The 18,132-nt window shown below is 45.9% G+C and overlaps 1 protein-coding gene across 1 annotated transcript in view; it reads left to right on the forward strand.

Annotated features, from left to right (window-relative positions):
• Positions 1-18,132, forward strand: part of LOC141128353 (protein argonaute-1) — a 221,424-nt gene that overhangs the window by 186,857 nt on the left and 16,435 nt on the right. Inside the window, exons 14-16 of the mRNA XM_073615597.1 lie at positions 1,640-1,730; positions 3,272-3,466; positions 3,546-3,680. Of these exons, the coding sequence (XP_073471698.1) occupies positions 1,640-1,730; positions 3,272-3,466; positions 3,546-3,680 (421 nt within the window). The remainder of the gene's footprint in view (positions 1-1,639; positions 1,731-3,271; positions 3,467-3,545; positions 3,681-18,132) is intronic.

The raw sequence follows: 18,132 nt of genomic DNA on the forward strand, positions 1-18,132 counted from the left end.
ATAGACAATCACAGTCTGCTTAAACTAATAACACACTAAGAATTAAATGTTACCATGTTTTTATTGAACACACCATGTAAACATTCATAGTGGAGATGGAAAAAGTATGTGAACCCCTAGACTAATGAGATCTCCAAGAGCTAATTGGAGTGAGGTGTCAGCCGACTGGAGTCCAATCAATGAGATTGGAGGTGTTGGTTACAGCTGCCCTGCCCTATACAAAAACACACATCAGTTCTGGGTTTGCTTTTCACAAGAAGCATTGCCTGATGTGAATGATGCCTCGCACAAAAGAACTCTCAGAAGACCTACGATTAAGAATTGTTGACTTGCATAAAACTGGAAAGGGTTATAAAAGTATCTCCAAAAGCCTTGCTGTTTATCAGTCCACGGTAAGACAAATTGTCTATAAATGGAGAAAGTTCAGCACTGCTGCTTCTCTCCCTGGGAGTGGGCGTCCTGTAAAGATGACTGCAAGAGCACAGCGCAGACTGCTCAGTAAGGTGAAGAAGAATCCTAGAGTGTCAGCTAAAGACTTACAAAAGTCTCTGGCATATGCTAACATCCCTGTTAGCTAATCTACAATATGTAAAACACTAAACAAGAATGGATTTCATGGGAGGATACCACAGAGGAAGCCACTGCTGTCCAAAAAAAACATTGCTGCACGTTTACAGTTTGCACAAGAGCACCTGGATGTTCCACAGCAGTACTGGCAAAATATTCTGTGGACAGATGAAACCAAAGTTGAGTTGTTTGGAAGAAACACACAACACTATGTGTGGAGAAAAAGAGGCACAACACACCAACATCAAAACCTCATCCCAACTGTGAAGTATGGTGGTGGGTGCATCATGGTTTGGGGCTGCTTTGCTGCTTCAGGGCCTCGACGGATTGCTATCATCGAAGGAAACATGAATTCCCAAGTTTATCAAGACATTTTGCAGGAGAACTTAAGGCCATCTGTCCACCAGCTGAAGCTCAACAGAAGATGGGTGTTGCAACAGGACAACGACCCAAAGCATAGAAGTAAATCAACAACAGAATGGCTTAAACAGAAGAAAATATGCCTTCTGGAGTGGCCCAGTCAGAGTCCTGACCTCAGCCTGATTGAGATGCTGTGGCATGACCTCAAGAAAGCGATTCACACCAGACATCCCAAGAATACTGCTGAACTGAAACAGTTCTGTAAAGAGGAACAGTCAAGAATTTTTCCTGACCGTTGTGCACATCTGATCTGCAACTACAGGAAACGTTTGGTTGAAGTTATTGCTGCCAAAGGAGGTTCAACCAGTTATTAAATCCAAGGGTTCACATACTTTTTCCACCTGCACTGTGAATGTTTACATGGTGTGTTCAATAAAAACATGGTAACATTTAATTCTTTGTGTGTTATTAGTTTAAGCAGACTGTGATTGTCTATTGTTGTGACTTAGATGAAGATCAGATCACATTTTATGACCAATTTGTGCAGAAATCCATATCATTCCAAAAGGGTTTACATACTTTTTATTGCAACTGTATTTAGTTACCAGTTATTTTAGTGTCTCTTTTCTTCTCCTTATCCTTTTTCTTCTAATTAGAAGAAATAACGTATTTCTTCTAATAATAAGTGTACCTAATCTTTTTCTTATGGCAGCTCCGCAGTCTTCCAGCAGCCAGTCATTTTTCTTGGAGCAGATGTCACACACCCGCCTGCTGGTGATGGCAAGAAGCCTTCGATTACTGCGGTGAGAAATTTAACCATAATAACTAGTGCTAATTTCACAAGGTGTTTTTCACACCATTAGTAACAATCTAGAAAGTTTTTACATATTATCACAAACATATTGACTTCATATGAGCATTCAGTTATTAGCTGGCCTTAGACTTTAGACCGTTTGAAGTCTTAAAATCTGACCTATTTTAGTTCTTGGCTATTGGCCTCAAACAATTACATAGCTCCATAGATGTGATAATTTTCTGCATATTAACAGATTTTACTAGTGTAGCCATGCCCCCCGTAGGGGTTGCTGATTACTGTGGTTCACCTGACACCCCACTCAGACAGACATCCATCTCTCAATCACTCAGAGACATAGAACAGTCCATAAGCTTTGTTTTTTTTTGGTTTTTTTGTTTTATTGAGGGAATTGAACTTGGATGGCTAAAGGATAGTTATGGGGTGCCCAGAATGATTCAGCACAACTTTCTTGGGACTTCTATATACACACCATTATATATGCTCCAGTCTTCTCTCCATCACAAACACTTGCTTTCAGACCTCTTTTCGTTTACTCCTCCAACACTTCACTTGCTGCATAACGTTACTCCTCCAGCACTTCACTTGCTGCAGACTGTTACTCCTCCAGACTAGCTAGCACCGTGTGGTTGGGACTGACACTAACATCAGCCAGGCTTTAGTGGATTGCCATTTGCGGGCAGAGGCCTCGGGCCCCTATGGTGTAGAAATAGTTCAGGTGCTAACTGTCCTCTATTCAGCGCCAATCCCCGATAGCTTTCTTCAAGCCCTGACAGCCAGCCTGGCTGCAATGATCTCTCTCCACTGCCCTCCCCACAGTCCACTCTTCTGGTTCTGCACCCATCTCAAACTGCAATCTCCCAGTTCTCTCAGGCTTGCCTCCCCAGTCCTCCTGACTGTGCTTCACTCACCAGCCCTCTTGACTGCGACCGGTTGTCCTCCATGGAGTCTCTTAGCAGTTTTCTCTCCAGCTGTCCTCTCCTTGCTCTTTCATATGCCTGTCCTCCAGGATCTCGTCTCCTCTTGGATGCACCGAAGCCCCGGCCCAAGGTCACCCCCAGACTGGGGAGCTCCCTGTAGGCCCCAACAGCCTTCACACTCCAGCACTTCCACCTGGTCAAGGCTACTCAAAATACCCCAGACAGCTCCACCTCTCCTCTCTCCTCTCTTTCTAGCACCTTCTAGAAAGAAAAGGGAGGCGACAATGATGCTACCTGTGAGTCACCCAGCCCTGCCCTGGGCCACTCCCAACCCGGAATGAAAACAAACAGGCCTAGCCACTATCTAGGCCTGCCTAAATTTTCCTTCTCTGCTAGAAAAATCCTTACTCTAGCACCTACCAAACTAGAGGGTGCTACACTAGTTTAGATATGCTCCAATGTAATTGATATTTAATTATCTGTACAAATGTACAAGAAAAAAAAAAATCCCCGTCAAGGAGTTTGCTCACTGCAGCTTTAGAGGAAAATTATATCTATTTAATTACTGCTCTTCTTAGGCACTGATAAAATGTCTTTTAAATGAACACAGGTGGTAGGCAGCATGGATGCTCATCCGAGCAGATACTGTGCCACAGTGAGAGTACAGCGCCCTCGACAAGAGATCATTGAGGACCTGTCGTATATGGTGCGGGAACTTCTCATCCAGTTCTATAAATCTACTCGGTTCAAACCAACCAGAATCATTTTCTATCGAGATGGTGTTCCAGAAGGTCAACTTCCACAGGTAAATGGCTAGTTAGTTTGATGTGTTTTTGTTTGGTCACTAGGCAGCTTGAAATAACAAGTAGTTGTGTCCTCCTCAGATATTGCACTATGAGCTGCTGGCTATTCGCGATGCCTGTATTAAACTAGAGAAAGACTACCAGCCAGGTATCACTTACATAGTAGTGCAGAAACGTCACCACACGCGCCTATTTTGTGCAGATCGCAGTGAACGGGTAAGTGATAACTTATATTTTACTGGTGCATGTTAAAGTAGAAGTCCACCCTACCACTAAAATCCCTGCTTCTACAGACATCCACGATCTAACACTAACCTATCTACTAGCCCTGTAAAGAAGAAATCAGTATACATACCTTTTTTGTAGCCGATCCGACCCCACACTGAGCTGTCAGTTGCGGCTTCTCTGTGGAAGCGGGTGCAGAGGACACAGCCAACGGAAGCCCCATAATAAGTCTATTTCACAGCCGTTGTTGGCTGTGTCCTCTGGAGCTGGAGACCAGATCAGAGCGGTTTCAAAAAAGGTAATTATACTGATTTCTTCTTTACAGGGCTAGATAGGTTAGGCAGGCCATACATGGTTCGAATTTCGAAAGAATTTTCGTTCGTATTTCGCACCATTAGTGGGCTGCAGCAACAGCCGATTTTCGTGCGGCAATCAAATTTGAGTAATCAGGCATGTTGGAAATTTTTTGAAAAACAAACGATTTTCTAATCAATGATGGGAGAATCGTGCAAGAAATGTAATCGAAAAAGAAATGTGCAAGAAAAGAAATTTCCCCGAACGAAAAGATTACCAGCCATGAAAATTCTTTTCTGTAGCAACATGAGGTGAAATTGAAGGCTTGGTTGGCCAAATTTTCGAAATCAATGGTGGCACCATTGGATCACAAAACGTACAAATTTTCTGATTTTCAAAAGAAAATTCTTTTGAAATTCGACCATTTATGGCCAGCCTTAGTGTTAGATCATGGATGTCTGTAGATGCATAGATTTTAGTGTTAGGGTGGACTTATTACACTTTAACTTTGGTTTCTTTGCTAAAGTACAATATTCTGGCCTAAAATGTTGCTGATGCAATTATCGAAAACAGCCTGGTGACTGACCTGTTATATAAGAAGCATGTTCATGATTCAGGTCTGAAGTTTTGATCTTTATAAGTATTTATCCCTTTCGTGACTAGGACACTTGGAAAACTAAATACCCAGACCAAATTTAGCTATATCAGTAGGCATTGGTTAATGTAACTACAACCCCAATTTCCAAAAAGTTGGGATGCTGTGTAAAGTCTACATAAAAACAGAATGCAATAATTTGGAAATCTCATAAACCCATATTATATTCACAATAGAAAACCAAAAATCAAATGTGTAAAGTGGTTGTAAAGGCAGAAGGTTTTTTATCTTAATGCATTCTGTGCAGCAGCCTCCCTAATACTTACCTGAGCCCCATCTAAATCCAACGATGTTGCACGTCGTCATTGAGACAGCAGAGGAGCACAATTGGCTCCCGCTGCTGTTAATCAAAGTCAGTGAGCCAATGAGGAGACAGAGGGGGCGGGGCCAAGCTGCGTGTCTGAATAGACAAACAGAACTGCAGCCCGGGTGCTCCCATAGCAAGTTGCTTGCTGTGGGGGCACTCTGCAGGAGGGAGGGGCCAGGAGCACTAGCAAGGGACCCGAGAAGAGGAGGATCTGCACTGCTCTGTGCAAAACCACTGCACAGAGCAGGTAAGTATAGACACGTTTGTTATTTTAAAACAAAAAAACCTGAGATGTAGTATCACTTTAAAACTGAAAAAATGTACCATTTGATGAAAAAAATAAGGACATTTTGAAATTGATGCAGCAACATGTCGCAAAATAGTTGGGGCAGGGCCATATTAACCACAGTGTAGCAACCCCTCTTTTAACAACAATCTGGGAACTGAAGAGACCAGTTGCTGGAATTTTGGGACAGGAGTGTTATCCCATGCTTGTCTGAAATAGGGCACTAACTGCTCAACAGTCCTGGGTCCACTTTGGTGTATTTTTGTTTCAAGACTGGCCAAATATTTTTAATTAGTGAAAGGTCTGGGCTGCAGGCAGGCCAGTTATGCACCCAGACTCTTCTACTATGAAGCCATGCTACTGTCATAGATGCAGTATGTGGTTTAGCATTGTCTTGCGGAAATATGCAAGGCCTTCTGGATGGGAGCATATGCTGCTCTAAAACCTGGATATATCTTTCAGCACTGATGGTGCCTTTCCAGATGTACAAATTGCCCATACACACTACAAATTGTCCATACACGCTAATGCTCCCCTGGTAACAAACTGATAGGTTCCTCTCTTTATTTTTTAGTCCAGAGGATGCGGCACCCATGGTTGCCAAAAAGAATGTCAAATTTAAATTTTCCAGTTTTCCACTCTGCAACAGACTATTTTCACTGAGCTTTGGCCCAGATAAGATGGCGACGTTTCTGGATCATGTCCAGCTATGGCTTCTTGTTTGCATGATAGCCACTTGCCGACCGCCTCACGCCGATATAGGTCGGCAGAATGGCACGGGCAGGCAGAGTAACGTATTTGTACATTACTCCCCTCCCGCGGTCGGCATCATTCAGGAGCAATCCGTCCTGAGGGGGAGGCCACTGACTCATGGCCTCTCCCTCATGATCGCTCCTGACAAATGAGAAACTTCCTCTTCTTCTGAAACTGTACACAGAAGCAGAGGAAGTGATGTCATCTCTCCTCGTGAAGCCTTTTCGTTCCGGAGCCCGAGGAGAGAAGACATCACTGTGAGTTACACCAACAGCACACTAACACCAATACACGTAGGCACACGAATCACACACCCCCCCCCGCACCCCCTGTCACAGTGACACCAATAGCAGTTTTCATTTTTTTACTGATCACTGCATTGGTGTCATTTTGTGACTGTTATAAGTGTTAGGGCTGTTAGTGGTAGGCCCCTTTAGGTCTAGGGTACCCCCCTAATAAAGGATTAACCCCTTGATCTCCCCCCAGTTAACCCTTTCATCCCCTGTCGCCAGTGTCACTAAGCGATCTTTTTTCTGATCGCCGTATTAGTGTCGCGGGTGAAGCTAGTTAGCCTGTTAGTTATTTAGGTTCACCGTCAGGTTTTTATAGTGTCAGGTACTCCCATAAAGGTTTTAACCCCCTGATTGCCCCCTAGTTAAACCTTCCCCCCCCCCCCCCGGTCACCAGTGATCGTTGTATATGTGTTACGGGTGACGCTGGTTAGTTAGTTTTTTTTTTATAGTGTCAGGGCACCCGCCATTTATTACCTAATAAAGGTTTAACCCCCTGATTGCCCGGCGAGTGATATCAGTTAGGTTTTAGGGTCAGTTAGGGTCTGCGTCGCCCCAGGCAGCGTCAGATTAGTGCCAGTAGCGCTAACACCCACTCACGCAGCATACACCTCCCTTAGTGGTATAATGTCTGAACGTATCAATATCTGATCTGATCAGATCTATACTAGCATCCCCAGCAGTTTAGGGTTCCCAAAAATGCAGTGTTAGCGGGATCGGCCCAGATACCTGCTAGCACCTGCGTTTTGCCCCTCCGCCCAGCCCACCCAAGTGCAGTATCGATCGATTACTGTCACTTACAAAACACTAAACACATAACTGCAGCGTTCGCAGAGTCAGGCCTGATCCCTGCGATCGCTAACAGTTTTTTTGGTAGCGTTTGATATAGTTGCTGACAGGCTAGGAGCTTTTTTTTCTGTGAATCTTACTACTGTACCAGTAAATTTAGAGCCCAAAATGGCAAACCGAAGGTACACTAGTGAAGAGGCCTACACGTTTCTGAGCATGACAGATAGTGAAGAGGAAGTCACTTATCTGTCAGATTCAGGCTCAGAATACGATCCTGTAGACGACAGCGGCTCCAGTTGTGGTCCCTGCCAAGGTCAGGCGTACCCGACCCCGATCTTCTTCTGCTGTTGTTGAGGTGCAAGAACCACAGGGCTCTCGTATGGAGCAGAGAAGTAGCAGCACCCGTACTTCCCCCATTCACTGGCCAACAGTTGATTATACGTCACTTGATTTTTATTCGCTGTTTTTCACGGAAGATCGCTATAGATCTGTTGTGGACCAAAGTAATTTGTATGCTGGTCAGTTCATCACCGCTAATCCCCAGTTGTCCTCCCTTGCCAGAGATTGGAAACCAATTACAGTTTCCGAATTTAAGACCTTTCTGGGCCTATCCCTCCTCATGGGCGTAACTAAAAAGAGTGAGTTGCGGTCATATTGGTCCACTGACCAAATTCACCATACGCCCGTGTTCTCTGCTTCCATGACCAGGGCACGAGCAAATCTTGCGGTTCATGCACTTCAACGACAATGAACTCTGTCGTCCTCGTGGAGACCCTGGATACAATCGGGTCTACAAAATTCGGCTCCTTGTAAACCACCTCAACGAACGTTTTGCAGCCTTGTTTACTCCCAATCAAGTTGTCTGCGTTGATGAGTCCCTGATTACATTTTCTGGCCGCTTGTCTTTCAAACAGTATCTTCCCAGCAAGCATGCCAGATATGGGGTCAAGATGTATAAGCTCTGTGACAGGGCCACAGGCTATACATATAGTTTTATGGCTTACGAGGGAAGAGATAGTCACGTAGAGCCGGAAAACTGCCCAGATTACATAGGGAGTGCTAGTAAGATTGTGTGGGACTTGGTGTCACCCTTATTTGGAAAAGGGTACCATTTGTATGTGGACAATTATTATACGAGCGTGCCACTTTTTAGTCAATTGTTTGCTCATCAGATTGGCGCATGTGGCACCGTGCGATCTAACCCCCGGGGCTTACACCAGAGGCTTGTAGAGTCCTGTCTTAGGCTGAGAGAGAGAGCCTGCTTGAAGTGTAATAATTTACTTGCTGTGAAGTGGAGAGATAATAAGAATGTTTTTGTTCTGTCCTCCTTTCACGCAGACACGACGGTCCAAATTCCTACGGCGACTGGTGGTGTGGAAAAGCCCCTCTGTGTCCACGAATGTAACCAAAATATGGGAGGGGTGGACCTTAGCGACCAGTTGTTGGCGCCGTACCTAGTTGCTGGTAAGGCCAGACGCTGGTACAAAAAAGTGTCTGTATACTTATTTCAATTGGCTTTGCTGAACACTCATGTGCTATACAGAGCTTCAGGACTGGATCCTTCCTTAAATTCCAGAAAGAGTTTGTCAGAGCCCTTCTGTTTCCAGACGGTGCTTCACCTCACCATCCCAATCCAAATGCAGTAAGCCGGCTGCATGAGAGGCATTTTCCGTATGTCCTCCCTAGTACCCCTACCCAACAAGCCCCCCAAAGAAGATGTTGTGTCTGTAGCAAGCACGGATATAGGCGTGACACCCGCTATTATTGTCTCTCCTGTCCTGACAATCCTGGTCTTTGCATTGGTGAATGTTTTGAACGCTACCATACACTAGTGGAGTTTTAGCGTAGGGTACAGCACTGTACAGAATAGGACACACTTTCACAGGGTCTCCCAAGATGCCATCACATTTTGAGAGACCCGAATCTGGATCCGAACCGTTACAGTTACAGGTGCAGTTACAAATAAAAGTGTAAAAAAAAAAAAAATAGTTCTGCAATGTTTTATTGTTATTATGTTTTATCATGTTTGCTTTTCAGGTATGTAATGTTTTTATACTTTACTGTTTACTGTGTTTTATTGTTAACCATTTTTTTTGTTTTCAGGTACGCCATTCAGCTGCAGCGTGGATTTATTTATCTTGACAGCAACAGCGTTTGCTCCCACGATAAATAAAGCAATGACTCCAGCGCTGTAGGAGGTGATTTCACCACCACAGTTAAAAAAAAAAAAGAGCATATATGGCGAAGCATGGGGGCAGCAGGGGTGGAGGAGCGATTTGCTCCTAACTTTTGGGGCAGATGCCCCCATGCTTCGGTGTGTATATATATATATATATATATATATATATATATTTTGGCACAGATTGCGTTAAAAAATGTTTTATTTTTTACTAATTTTTTTCGATTTGCTTTGCAGGTATGGTATGTCTTATTATTATACTGTAATGTTACTTTGTTTTATTGTTAACCATTATTTGCTTAGCAGGTACGCCATTCAGTTGCAGCTCGGATTTATTTTATCTTGATAGCAACAGTGTTTGCTCCCACGATACATAAAGCCGTGACTCCAGCGCTGTAGGAGGTGATTTCACCACCACAGTTCAAAACAAAATGGTGCATGTATGACCATCATTAGAAGTGGGTGGATGAAGAGGGGTATTCTAATGGTGGGCATACCCACCGATCAATCTCTTTTTTTTCGTTCAGCCCACAGGCTGCATGAAAATAAAAAAGATTACAATATATGCCTAACAAGGACCAGCAACGTACTGGTATGTTGCTGAACTTTGAGTGGTTATACCAGAATGATGCCTGCGGGTTTAGGTATCATCTTGGTATCATTCTTTTCAGCCAGTGGTTGGCTTTCATGTAAAAGCAATCCTAGCGGCTAATTAGACCCCAATTTTTTCAAAAACGAGTACCTGTCACTACCTATTGCTATCATAGGGGATATTTACATTCCCTGAGATAACAATAAAAATGATTAAAAAAGATGAAAGGAAAGGCTTTTAAAAATGTATGTAGCTGGGGGGGCGTGTCTGGATGTAGCAGGAACGGGACGTGTTCCAGAGGAGCTCCGCAGATCCTGAAATAATCTGCAGCCATCCTGATAATACCAGCAGCGGGAGAGCCTCCAAACTCTCCCTAAATATTCCCAGGCAGCACCTGCATCAGCCCCAGCAGAGATTGCAGTAATCGGCCGGTCGATCGGGTGTCTACAGGTCCGCGGCCGGGCCCGCACTACAGAAGCCCGCCCCCCTTGAGGCCTACTGTGCCTCCTCCACCCCCGGGCTCGGGTGCCGCAATCCGCAGGAGGAGAGGCGGCGGATCGCCATACACAGGCTTCAGCCATCCCTGGGAGAAAGCTGCACTGCGGAGGGGCCCGAACGGACACCAAGGGCTCCATGGAGCCTGATTCAGGACGCCCGCAACCGCCGCCATCTTGAGGCCTACTGTGCCTCCTTCATCCCCGGGCTTGGGTGCCGCGATCCGCGGGAGGAGAGGCGGCGGATCGCCATACACAGGCATCGGCCGTCCCTGGGAGGAAGCTGCACTGCGGAGGGGCCTGAACGGACACCGGGGGCTCCACAGAGGCCGATTCCGTACGCCCTCGGCTGCCGCCATCTTGAGGCCTACTAACCAAGACACATCCTCCAGGACCAGGTACTGTGTCCCAGCATAGCGGTGCCGCTCTCCTACGCCATAATCCAGGCCCTGGACATACTCTACTGCCCTCCCTGTGTCACCATCTGGGCCCTTGTAATCTCTGCCTCCCCTGTGCCTTTACCCTCATAGAAGTTGTGTCCTGCTGAGGGCCCTGACCTGGTGCAGGCAGTTTACCATCTCAGCATCTCTCATCCCCTTACTTGTCCCCCGGACTTTGCCTGCTGCCCATCGCCATACCGCGGCCCAACATACTGTGGCCCAGCAACGTAGTGCTGTCCTCCCTCTGCCATACTCCGTACCCTGGAAGCATAATATTACCTTCCCTGTGCCATCAATTGTGCCCCATCGCTGCTGCTCTGCCGGCTCTGTGCCTCCACCCTCAAGGAAGCTGTGCCTTGCTGCAGACCCCGATCCAGTGCAAGCAGCTGATCGCCACTACATCTGCCATCCTACTGCCAGAACCCCAGAGCCTGCCTGCTGACCTCCAGTAAAGGAAGTCTTCCCCTGACATAGTTCTTGCCCTGCTCCTGGGCCTTGAGCTCTCGGCCCTTGGCCTCCCCCGGAATCGACCTTCATCTCCGGGTAATCCTCGGATGGGCCACCCTAGGACCCGTTATTCCAAATCGGGCCCCAAAGCTCCTTGTGACCCCCCTGCCTCATCTGCAAAATGATCCACGGCTAGGATGGCGGCCGGTGCGCAGGCAGTAGTGGAGGCTGGGGAGGAGGTGGCTCTCACAGGGGCAGAGATCCTGGCGGCTATTACCTCCTGCAAAGAGACAGCAAAGATTGACTTCTTGACAGTGGATGTCGGCCTGATCCGCCAGGATATAGATACATTTCGGTCCCGTGTTGCTGAGGTGGAGAAGAGGGTCTCCACGGGGGAGGACACGGTCCGGTCGGATTCCAGGGAGGTGAGGGCCCTGCAGCTCCAGGTAAAAGCGCTTCAAGAGCGTGCAATAGACACTGAAAACCGCCTCAGGCGGAACAATATCCGTATACTTGGACTGCCGGAGAGAACGGAGGGCCCTAGACCTGCCGAGTTCACGGAGCAGCTACTGTCCACCCTCTTTCACCTGGGGGATGTACCGCCCACCTTCATGGTAGAGAGAGCCCACAGAGTCCCGCCGCTCCCTCCGAGACCTGGGGCCCCTCCGTGCCCTTTCCTTTCTTTGCGGATGCTCAATTACCAAGATCGAGATCGCATCCTGGCGGCGGCATGCGCCATGCCTGAAATTAAGTATGAGAATACCAAGTAAATGGGTGGTAGGCGGAATGTCCTGATAGATACGGCACCTCATCTCTGAAAAGTAATATAAAGAGGAGCAGGGAAAATTGGATTATAGCGGTGCCATAGACGAACTAGAACACAATTACTATAAAATTGTATTTTTATTAGTAAGAAAATCTAAAAAGTATATATAATTAATACATATACATCGTGAGCAAATAAATGAAAACGAAATACACTATGCAATTTTAAATATTGACCGACACCAAGGATGTTGAAAGGTGAACGATAGTCAATTCATCCCAACTAGTTTTGCCAATATATTGGCTTCATCAGGGGAATAAACAATTAATACAAAGAGGTAAAAACACTAAAGGGAAAGACAAAAAAGAAATGTATTAATGATAAAGCCCAATTATCATAACATAATTCAAGTGAGCAGTCATGTCACGAAGGAATCACAATTTTGTCCAACCTAGGCCCCAGTCCCCACATTAAGGACATACCGTGCCAGAATCCCAGGACACAGAACAAGCACCCCCAGGCAGCCTGGACAGTGGTCGAGCCCAGCCCTGTAATTGGCTACAGGGGACCCAGAAGGGTGCCTAGAAAAGCTGAAAATTATCATATTGGTGATGAATATTAAATTATTAATTAATTAATCATATAGGCTAAGCCTCAATTACATACCCTGATTGAACACAAAAGAAACACACGGAAATGCGCTGGATAAATAACGATGCGATGCTTGAGTGTAGGAGTCAGAGAATGTATGTGTGTCCAAGGAAACTAGAAGCAATATAGTGCATAATGGTAGTATTAGTGGGATGTTTATGGTGCTTTAAACAAAGAGCTTTTTATTAATGAGCAGGCACAGATTGTTAGGATATAAATTAGTTAAATATGTATAGGCGCTTACCATAAAATTGCAGACGCCAATGAAGGTAATAGAATGCACAACATGCATGGGGTCCCGCCGTTAGGGAAGCTGAACACGAGAGCCTCACAAGAAAAGTCTCCAAAGGAGTCCAACAAACTTAATTATCTAAGTATGAATTCAATACATATATGGTCAGCATACAGACTACCATGCAGCATATAGCTAGATATAAATGGAGGAGATAAAAAACTCCTTCCTAGTGTGAGAGAGGAGATAGTATTACCTTAATCAGACACAGCCAAGCCGCAGCGCATAACCAGCAACATATGATGAAAAGATGGGGAGGTTTTGGCAGCCTTATAAGTCCCCCACCCGATCGGCGTAAGCAATTAGCCAATCGGGAGCGGACAGAAGGCATCCAGTTTACGTTGTTATTGACATTTTTTATGTACTATTGTTGATTGCAATGTAACATATTAGAATGTGTTATTACATATTGACTTAGAAGAGTTTGAATGTAAAGTGTTAAATCATATTGCAATACTGTCAAGTCCTCCTATTCCATCTTCTTTATTCATTGTGGACGTCATGTTCATGAGGTCACCTTCTGGTGGTTTTAGTACCATATGACCACCGGATTGTTTGTCCTCCCTGTGCCCCCTTTGCCCTCTCCACTCCCCGTTCCCGTTTTTGGATTGCCCTGCGACCCCGGTCCCATCGGAGCTGCACCTTTATGCTGTCTGGGGACTTTTGTCTTACTACAGCCTTTGGCTGCATGGACACCCAAGGGCTGACTTTATAGTCAGCCCCCCCTTTCGGCCGGGGCTTTCACAGTGCACCCGTTCGTCTTTTACATCTGCCTCTTGTTCCTTCCTCTCTGGATGGGCGTAGTGGGTTCGTCTCCTCCCCCCATCCACTGTCAGGCCCGAAGCCGGTATTGCGCCGCATTGATCATCATCACTGGTAATACTACCACGTGAGACGGTCGGCGCATGGCATTCTGGGCGTTGTAGGCCTCTGACTCCGGTCACTGCGCATGCGCCCCGGCTGCCTTCTGTCCGCTCCCCATTGGCTAATTGCTTACGCCGATCGGGTGGGGGACTTATAAGGCTGCCAAAACCTCCCCATCTTTTCATCATATGTTGCTGGTTATGCGCTGCGGCTTGGCTGTGTCTGATTAAGGTAATACTTTCTCCTCTCTCACACTACTGCATGGTAGTCTGTATGCTGACCATATATGTATTGAATTCATACTTAGATAATTAAGTTTGTTGGACTCCTTTGGAGGCTTTTCTTGTGAGGCTCTCGTGTTCAGCTTCCCTAGCGACGGGACCTCATGCATGTTGTGCATTTTATTACCTTCATTGGCGTCTGCAATTTTATGGTAAGCGCCTATACATATTTAACTAATTTATATCCTAACAATCTGTGCCTGTTCATTAATAAAAAGCTCTTTGTTTAAAGCACCATAAACATCCCACTAATACTACCATTATGCACTATATTGCTTCTAGTTTCCTTGGTCACACATACATTCTCTGACTCCTACACTCAAGCATCTCATCGTTATTTATCCAGCGCATTTCCGTGTTTCTTTTGTGTTCAATCAGAGTATGTAATTGAGGCTTAGTCTATATGATTAATTAATGAATAATTTAATATTCATCACCAATATGATAATTTTCAGCTTTTCTAGGCACCCTTCTGGGTCCCCTGTAGCCAATTACAGGGCTGGGCTCGACCACTGTCCCCGGCTGCCTGGGGGTGCTTGTTCTGTGTCCTGGGATTCTGGCACGGTATGTCCTTAATGTGGGGACTGGGGGGCTGGGGGTCTAGGTTGGACAAAATTGTGATTCCTTCGTGACATGACTGCTCACTTGAATTATGTTATGATAATTGGGCTTTATCATTAATACATTTCTTTTTTGTCTTTCCCTTTAGTGTTTTTACCTCTTTGTATTAATTGTTTATTTCCCTGATGAAGCCAATGTATTGGCGAAACTAGTTAGGATGAATTGACTATTGTTCACCTTTCAATATCCTTGGTGTTGGTCAATATTTAAAATTGCATAGTGTATTTTGATTTATTTGCTCACGATGTATATGTATTAATTATATATACTTTTTAGATTTTCTTACTAATAAAAATACAATTTTATAGTAATTGTGTTCTAGTTCGTCTATGGCACCGCGTTAATCCCATTTTCCCTGCTCCTCTTTATATGAGAATACCAAATTGCTTTTTTTCCCGGACTTCTCTCAAGAAGTACAGCAACACCGCAAATCGTTTACTAATGTGAGGCTCCGGCTCAGGGAAAAAGGAATTCGATTTGGCCTCTTGTATCCCAGCAGGTTACGGATTACTGATGGTGATAACACTCGTTTCTTTGACACTCCGGAGGCTGCGATGGAGTGGCTGGACACCCGCTAATCACATACGACCAGGGGGACTAGTGACTGACCACAGTCAGCAGGGAGTGGTTGAATATTTCTCTCCCTTTCGACAGAATTATTTCCTGATGACTTCCAGCATTAGCTACTCTCTGTCCCCGGTCCTTTTTCCCCCTGCCACGTTCCATCTGCACCCATGTTGAACGTTTGTGCCTTCTGTTGCTGGCTGGCCTGTCACCCACTCCTACCTGAGGAGCTCCAATGACAGCCACTGAATCACCCCACCTTTGAACAGAAGTGCCTCTTGCTCTCCCCTGTTTTCCTCCCTACACGTTGGATTTCCTTCCCTGACTTGAGCCGGACTGCTTCGGGAAGGACTCTATCCACCTCCGGCCCTTCTAGGGGTTCCAGTGACCCAAGGATTCTAAGGTTTTTCCAGTTAAGGGAAAAAACCCTACATCGGTTTGTATGGTTCTTTGGCCTACAGTTTTGGCCCCTGAACTTAGTTTTTACGATGTTTGGGTAGGGTGTTATGTGTTTTGGGGGGAGGTGTTTTTCTGCTCTAAAGAACAGAACATGTATTATGTTGCTCTGGTGTTACTGTATATAAGTGCCATATTTGGGTTTACTTGCATCCACTTGTCTGATGAGATTATCCTGCATTCATTTCCCCCTGGTGTTCCATGTTGCCCTCCTCTGAGGTTGAATCGATGACCATTCTGTCGTGGAACGTCAGGGGGCTTAACACCAAATATAAGCGTTCACTAATGTTTCAATACCTAAAACTGCATAACCCTCATATAGTGCTGTTGCAGGAGACGCATCTAATTGGTAGTAAGGTGTTGGCCCTGAAAAAGCCATGGGTACAAAGGGCGCTTCATGCGACCTACTCCTTGTACATTGGAGGGGTTTCTGAACTGATCAGTAAATGAATTCCATGTGTGGTAAATGAGGTTCACTCGGATCCCCAGGGAAAATTCGTTATGGTGGTGCTGAGCGTATATATAAAGAAATATGTCATTGTGAATGTCTATCTGCCTCCTCCGAGCCAAATACACATTCTGTACACATTGTATGAAAAACTGTCTCCGCATTACCTGGCATCTGTCCTGTTCATGGGAGACTTTAATGCTACACTGTCCAGTGAATTAGGCCCTCCCCACAATCTACTTTTAATTCTGACCTGGGTACGTGGGTTCAGGCAACTGAGTGCCAAGGAGCATGAAGGTGGCTTCACCCCCAGGATAGAACGTACTCCTGCTTTTCGTCCACATTTAAATGTCCTCCCGAATAGATTTGGCTTTTGTCAATGCTGCCCTCCTTGCAAACATCCAGGAGGCTAGTTACCTTCCCTCTGGCTTATCTGATCATCATCCTCTTAAATTGACCATTAGGACCACCAGGTCAAGGAGCAAAGCCATGTGGAGGTTAAAACCCCATTGGATAAATAATGAAGCAGTCTATGATAAGGTCTCTCCCTCTTTGCAGGACTACTGGGTTGATAATGCGGGGTCAGCCTCCCTGGAGGTGGTGTGGGATGCTTCCAAAGCTCACAGCAGGGGTCGATATATCTCGGCTGTGGTGGCGGTTAGGACGGAACTTGGGGACAAGGTTTCTGACCTGCAAAACAAAGTTGAGGAGGCTCTGACTCATTATTTGACCTCGGCTACGGTCCCCAACTTTGAGCACCTTTCCTCGCTTAGGCGGGAACTACACCTAGATGTCTCAGACATCACCAGAGCTGGTATACAAAATAGCAGACAGGAATATTTTGAGCATGGAGATAAAAATAGCAAACTCCTGGCGATGCTAGCACAGCAGGATAGGCCCTTAGCGGTTATACCTGAAATCCTTATGGAAGAAGGAGTATTAGTCACCTCCCAGGAGGATATCCTATCTGCATTTACCAAGTTTTATATCTATCATCATGTCTCCTCACTCCCTGATAGCTTTGACCCTGCTCCAATGCTCTCTATGTTAGACACGCTAGCACTGGGATGGCTCTCTGATGCAGAGAGACCATTCCTTGTTTCAGAGATCACACCAGAAGAGGTCATTAGTGGCCATTAGGTCTTTCCCGGCAGGGAAGACCCCGGGGCCAGATGGACTGCCCATAGAATATTATAGAGCTCACATAGAGACACTCGCACCCAAATTAGCTCAGATGTTTCAGGTCTGTCTCCAACGGGGCTCCTTACCATCCTCTATGAGGGAAGCCCATATTGTTCTCATTCCAAAGCCTAATAAAGACCCTAAGCTGTGCGCCTCCTACAGGCCGATAGCGCTCCTAAACTGTGACCTAAAAATACTAACCAAACTACTGGCCGCTAGGCTTAATAAGGTAATAAAATCCCTGATTGACTCTGACCAAACAGGCTTTATGCCAGGTAGGTCCACAGACATTAACATACGCAGACTATTTTTTAATATTCATGCCCCCATACTAATCAGGGCACTAGGACCATTGCCACCCTCGATATGGAGAAAGCATTTGACATGGTGGAGTGGGTGTATCTGTGGGAAGTGTTGAGAAGAATGGGTTTCCCACTGAATTTATTGACTGGATCCGTACATTATACACCGGTCCCCTGGCATGCATTAAAATGAATGGCTCCCTGTCTCCTCCGTTCACCCTGCAGAGAGGCACAGACAGGGATGCCCTCTCTCCCCGGCCCTGTTCGCCCTGGCGATGGAACCTATAGCTGAGGCCCTTAGAGGCTCGACGGAGGTCCGTGGGCTTAGGGTGGGCTGGCTGGAGGAGAGAGTGGCTCTTTATGCGGACGACTTACTCCTTTTTTTAAACGACACTGGTGACTCTCTGCAGGGCGCACTGAGTCATGGACGCCTTCTCCGCCTTCACGGGGCTGAGGTTGAATTGGCACAAGTCTCAACTCTTTCCGGTGG

This window comes from Aquarana catesbeiana, linkage group LG02 (genome assembly GCF_042186555.1).
Source record: "Aquarana catesbeiana isolate 2022-GZ linkage group LG02, ASM4218655v1, whole genome shotgun sequence".
NCBI classification, from domain to species: domain Eukaryota; kingdom Metazoa; phylum Chordata; class Amphibia; order Anura; family Ranidae; genus Aquarana; species Aquarana catesbeiana.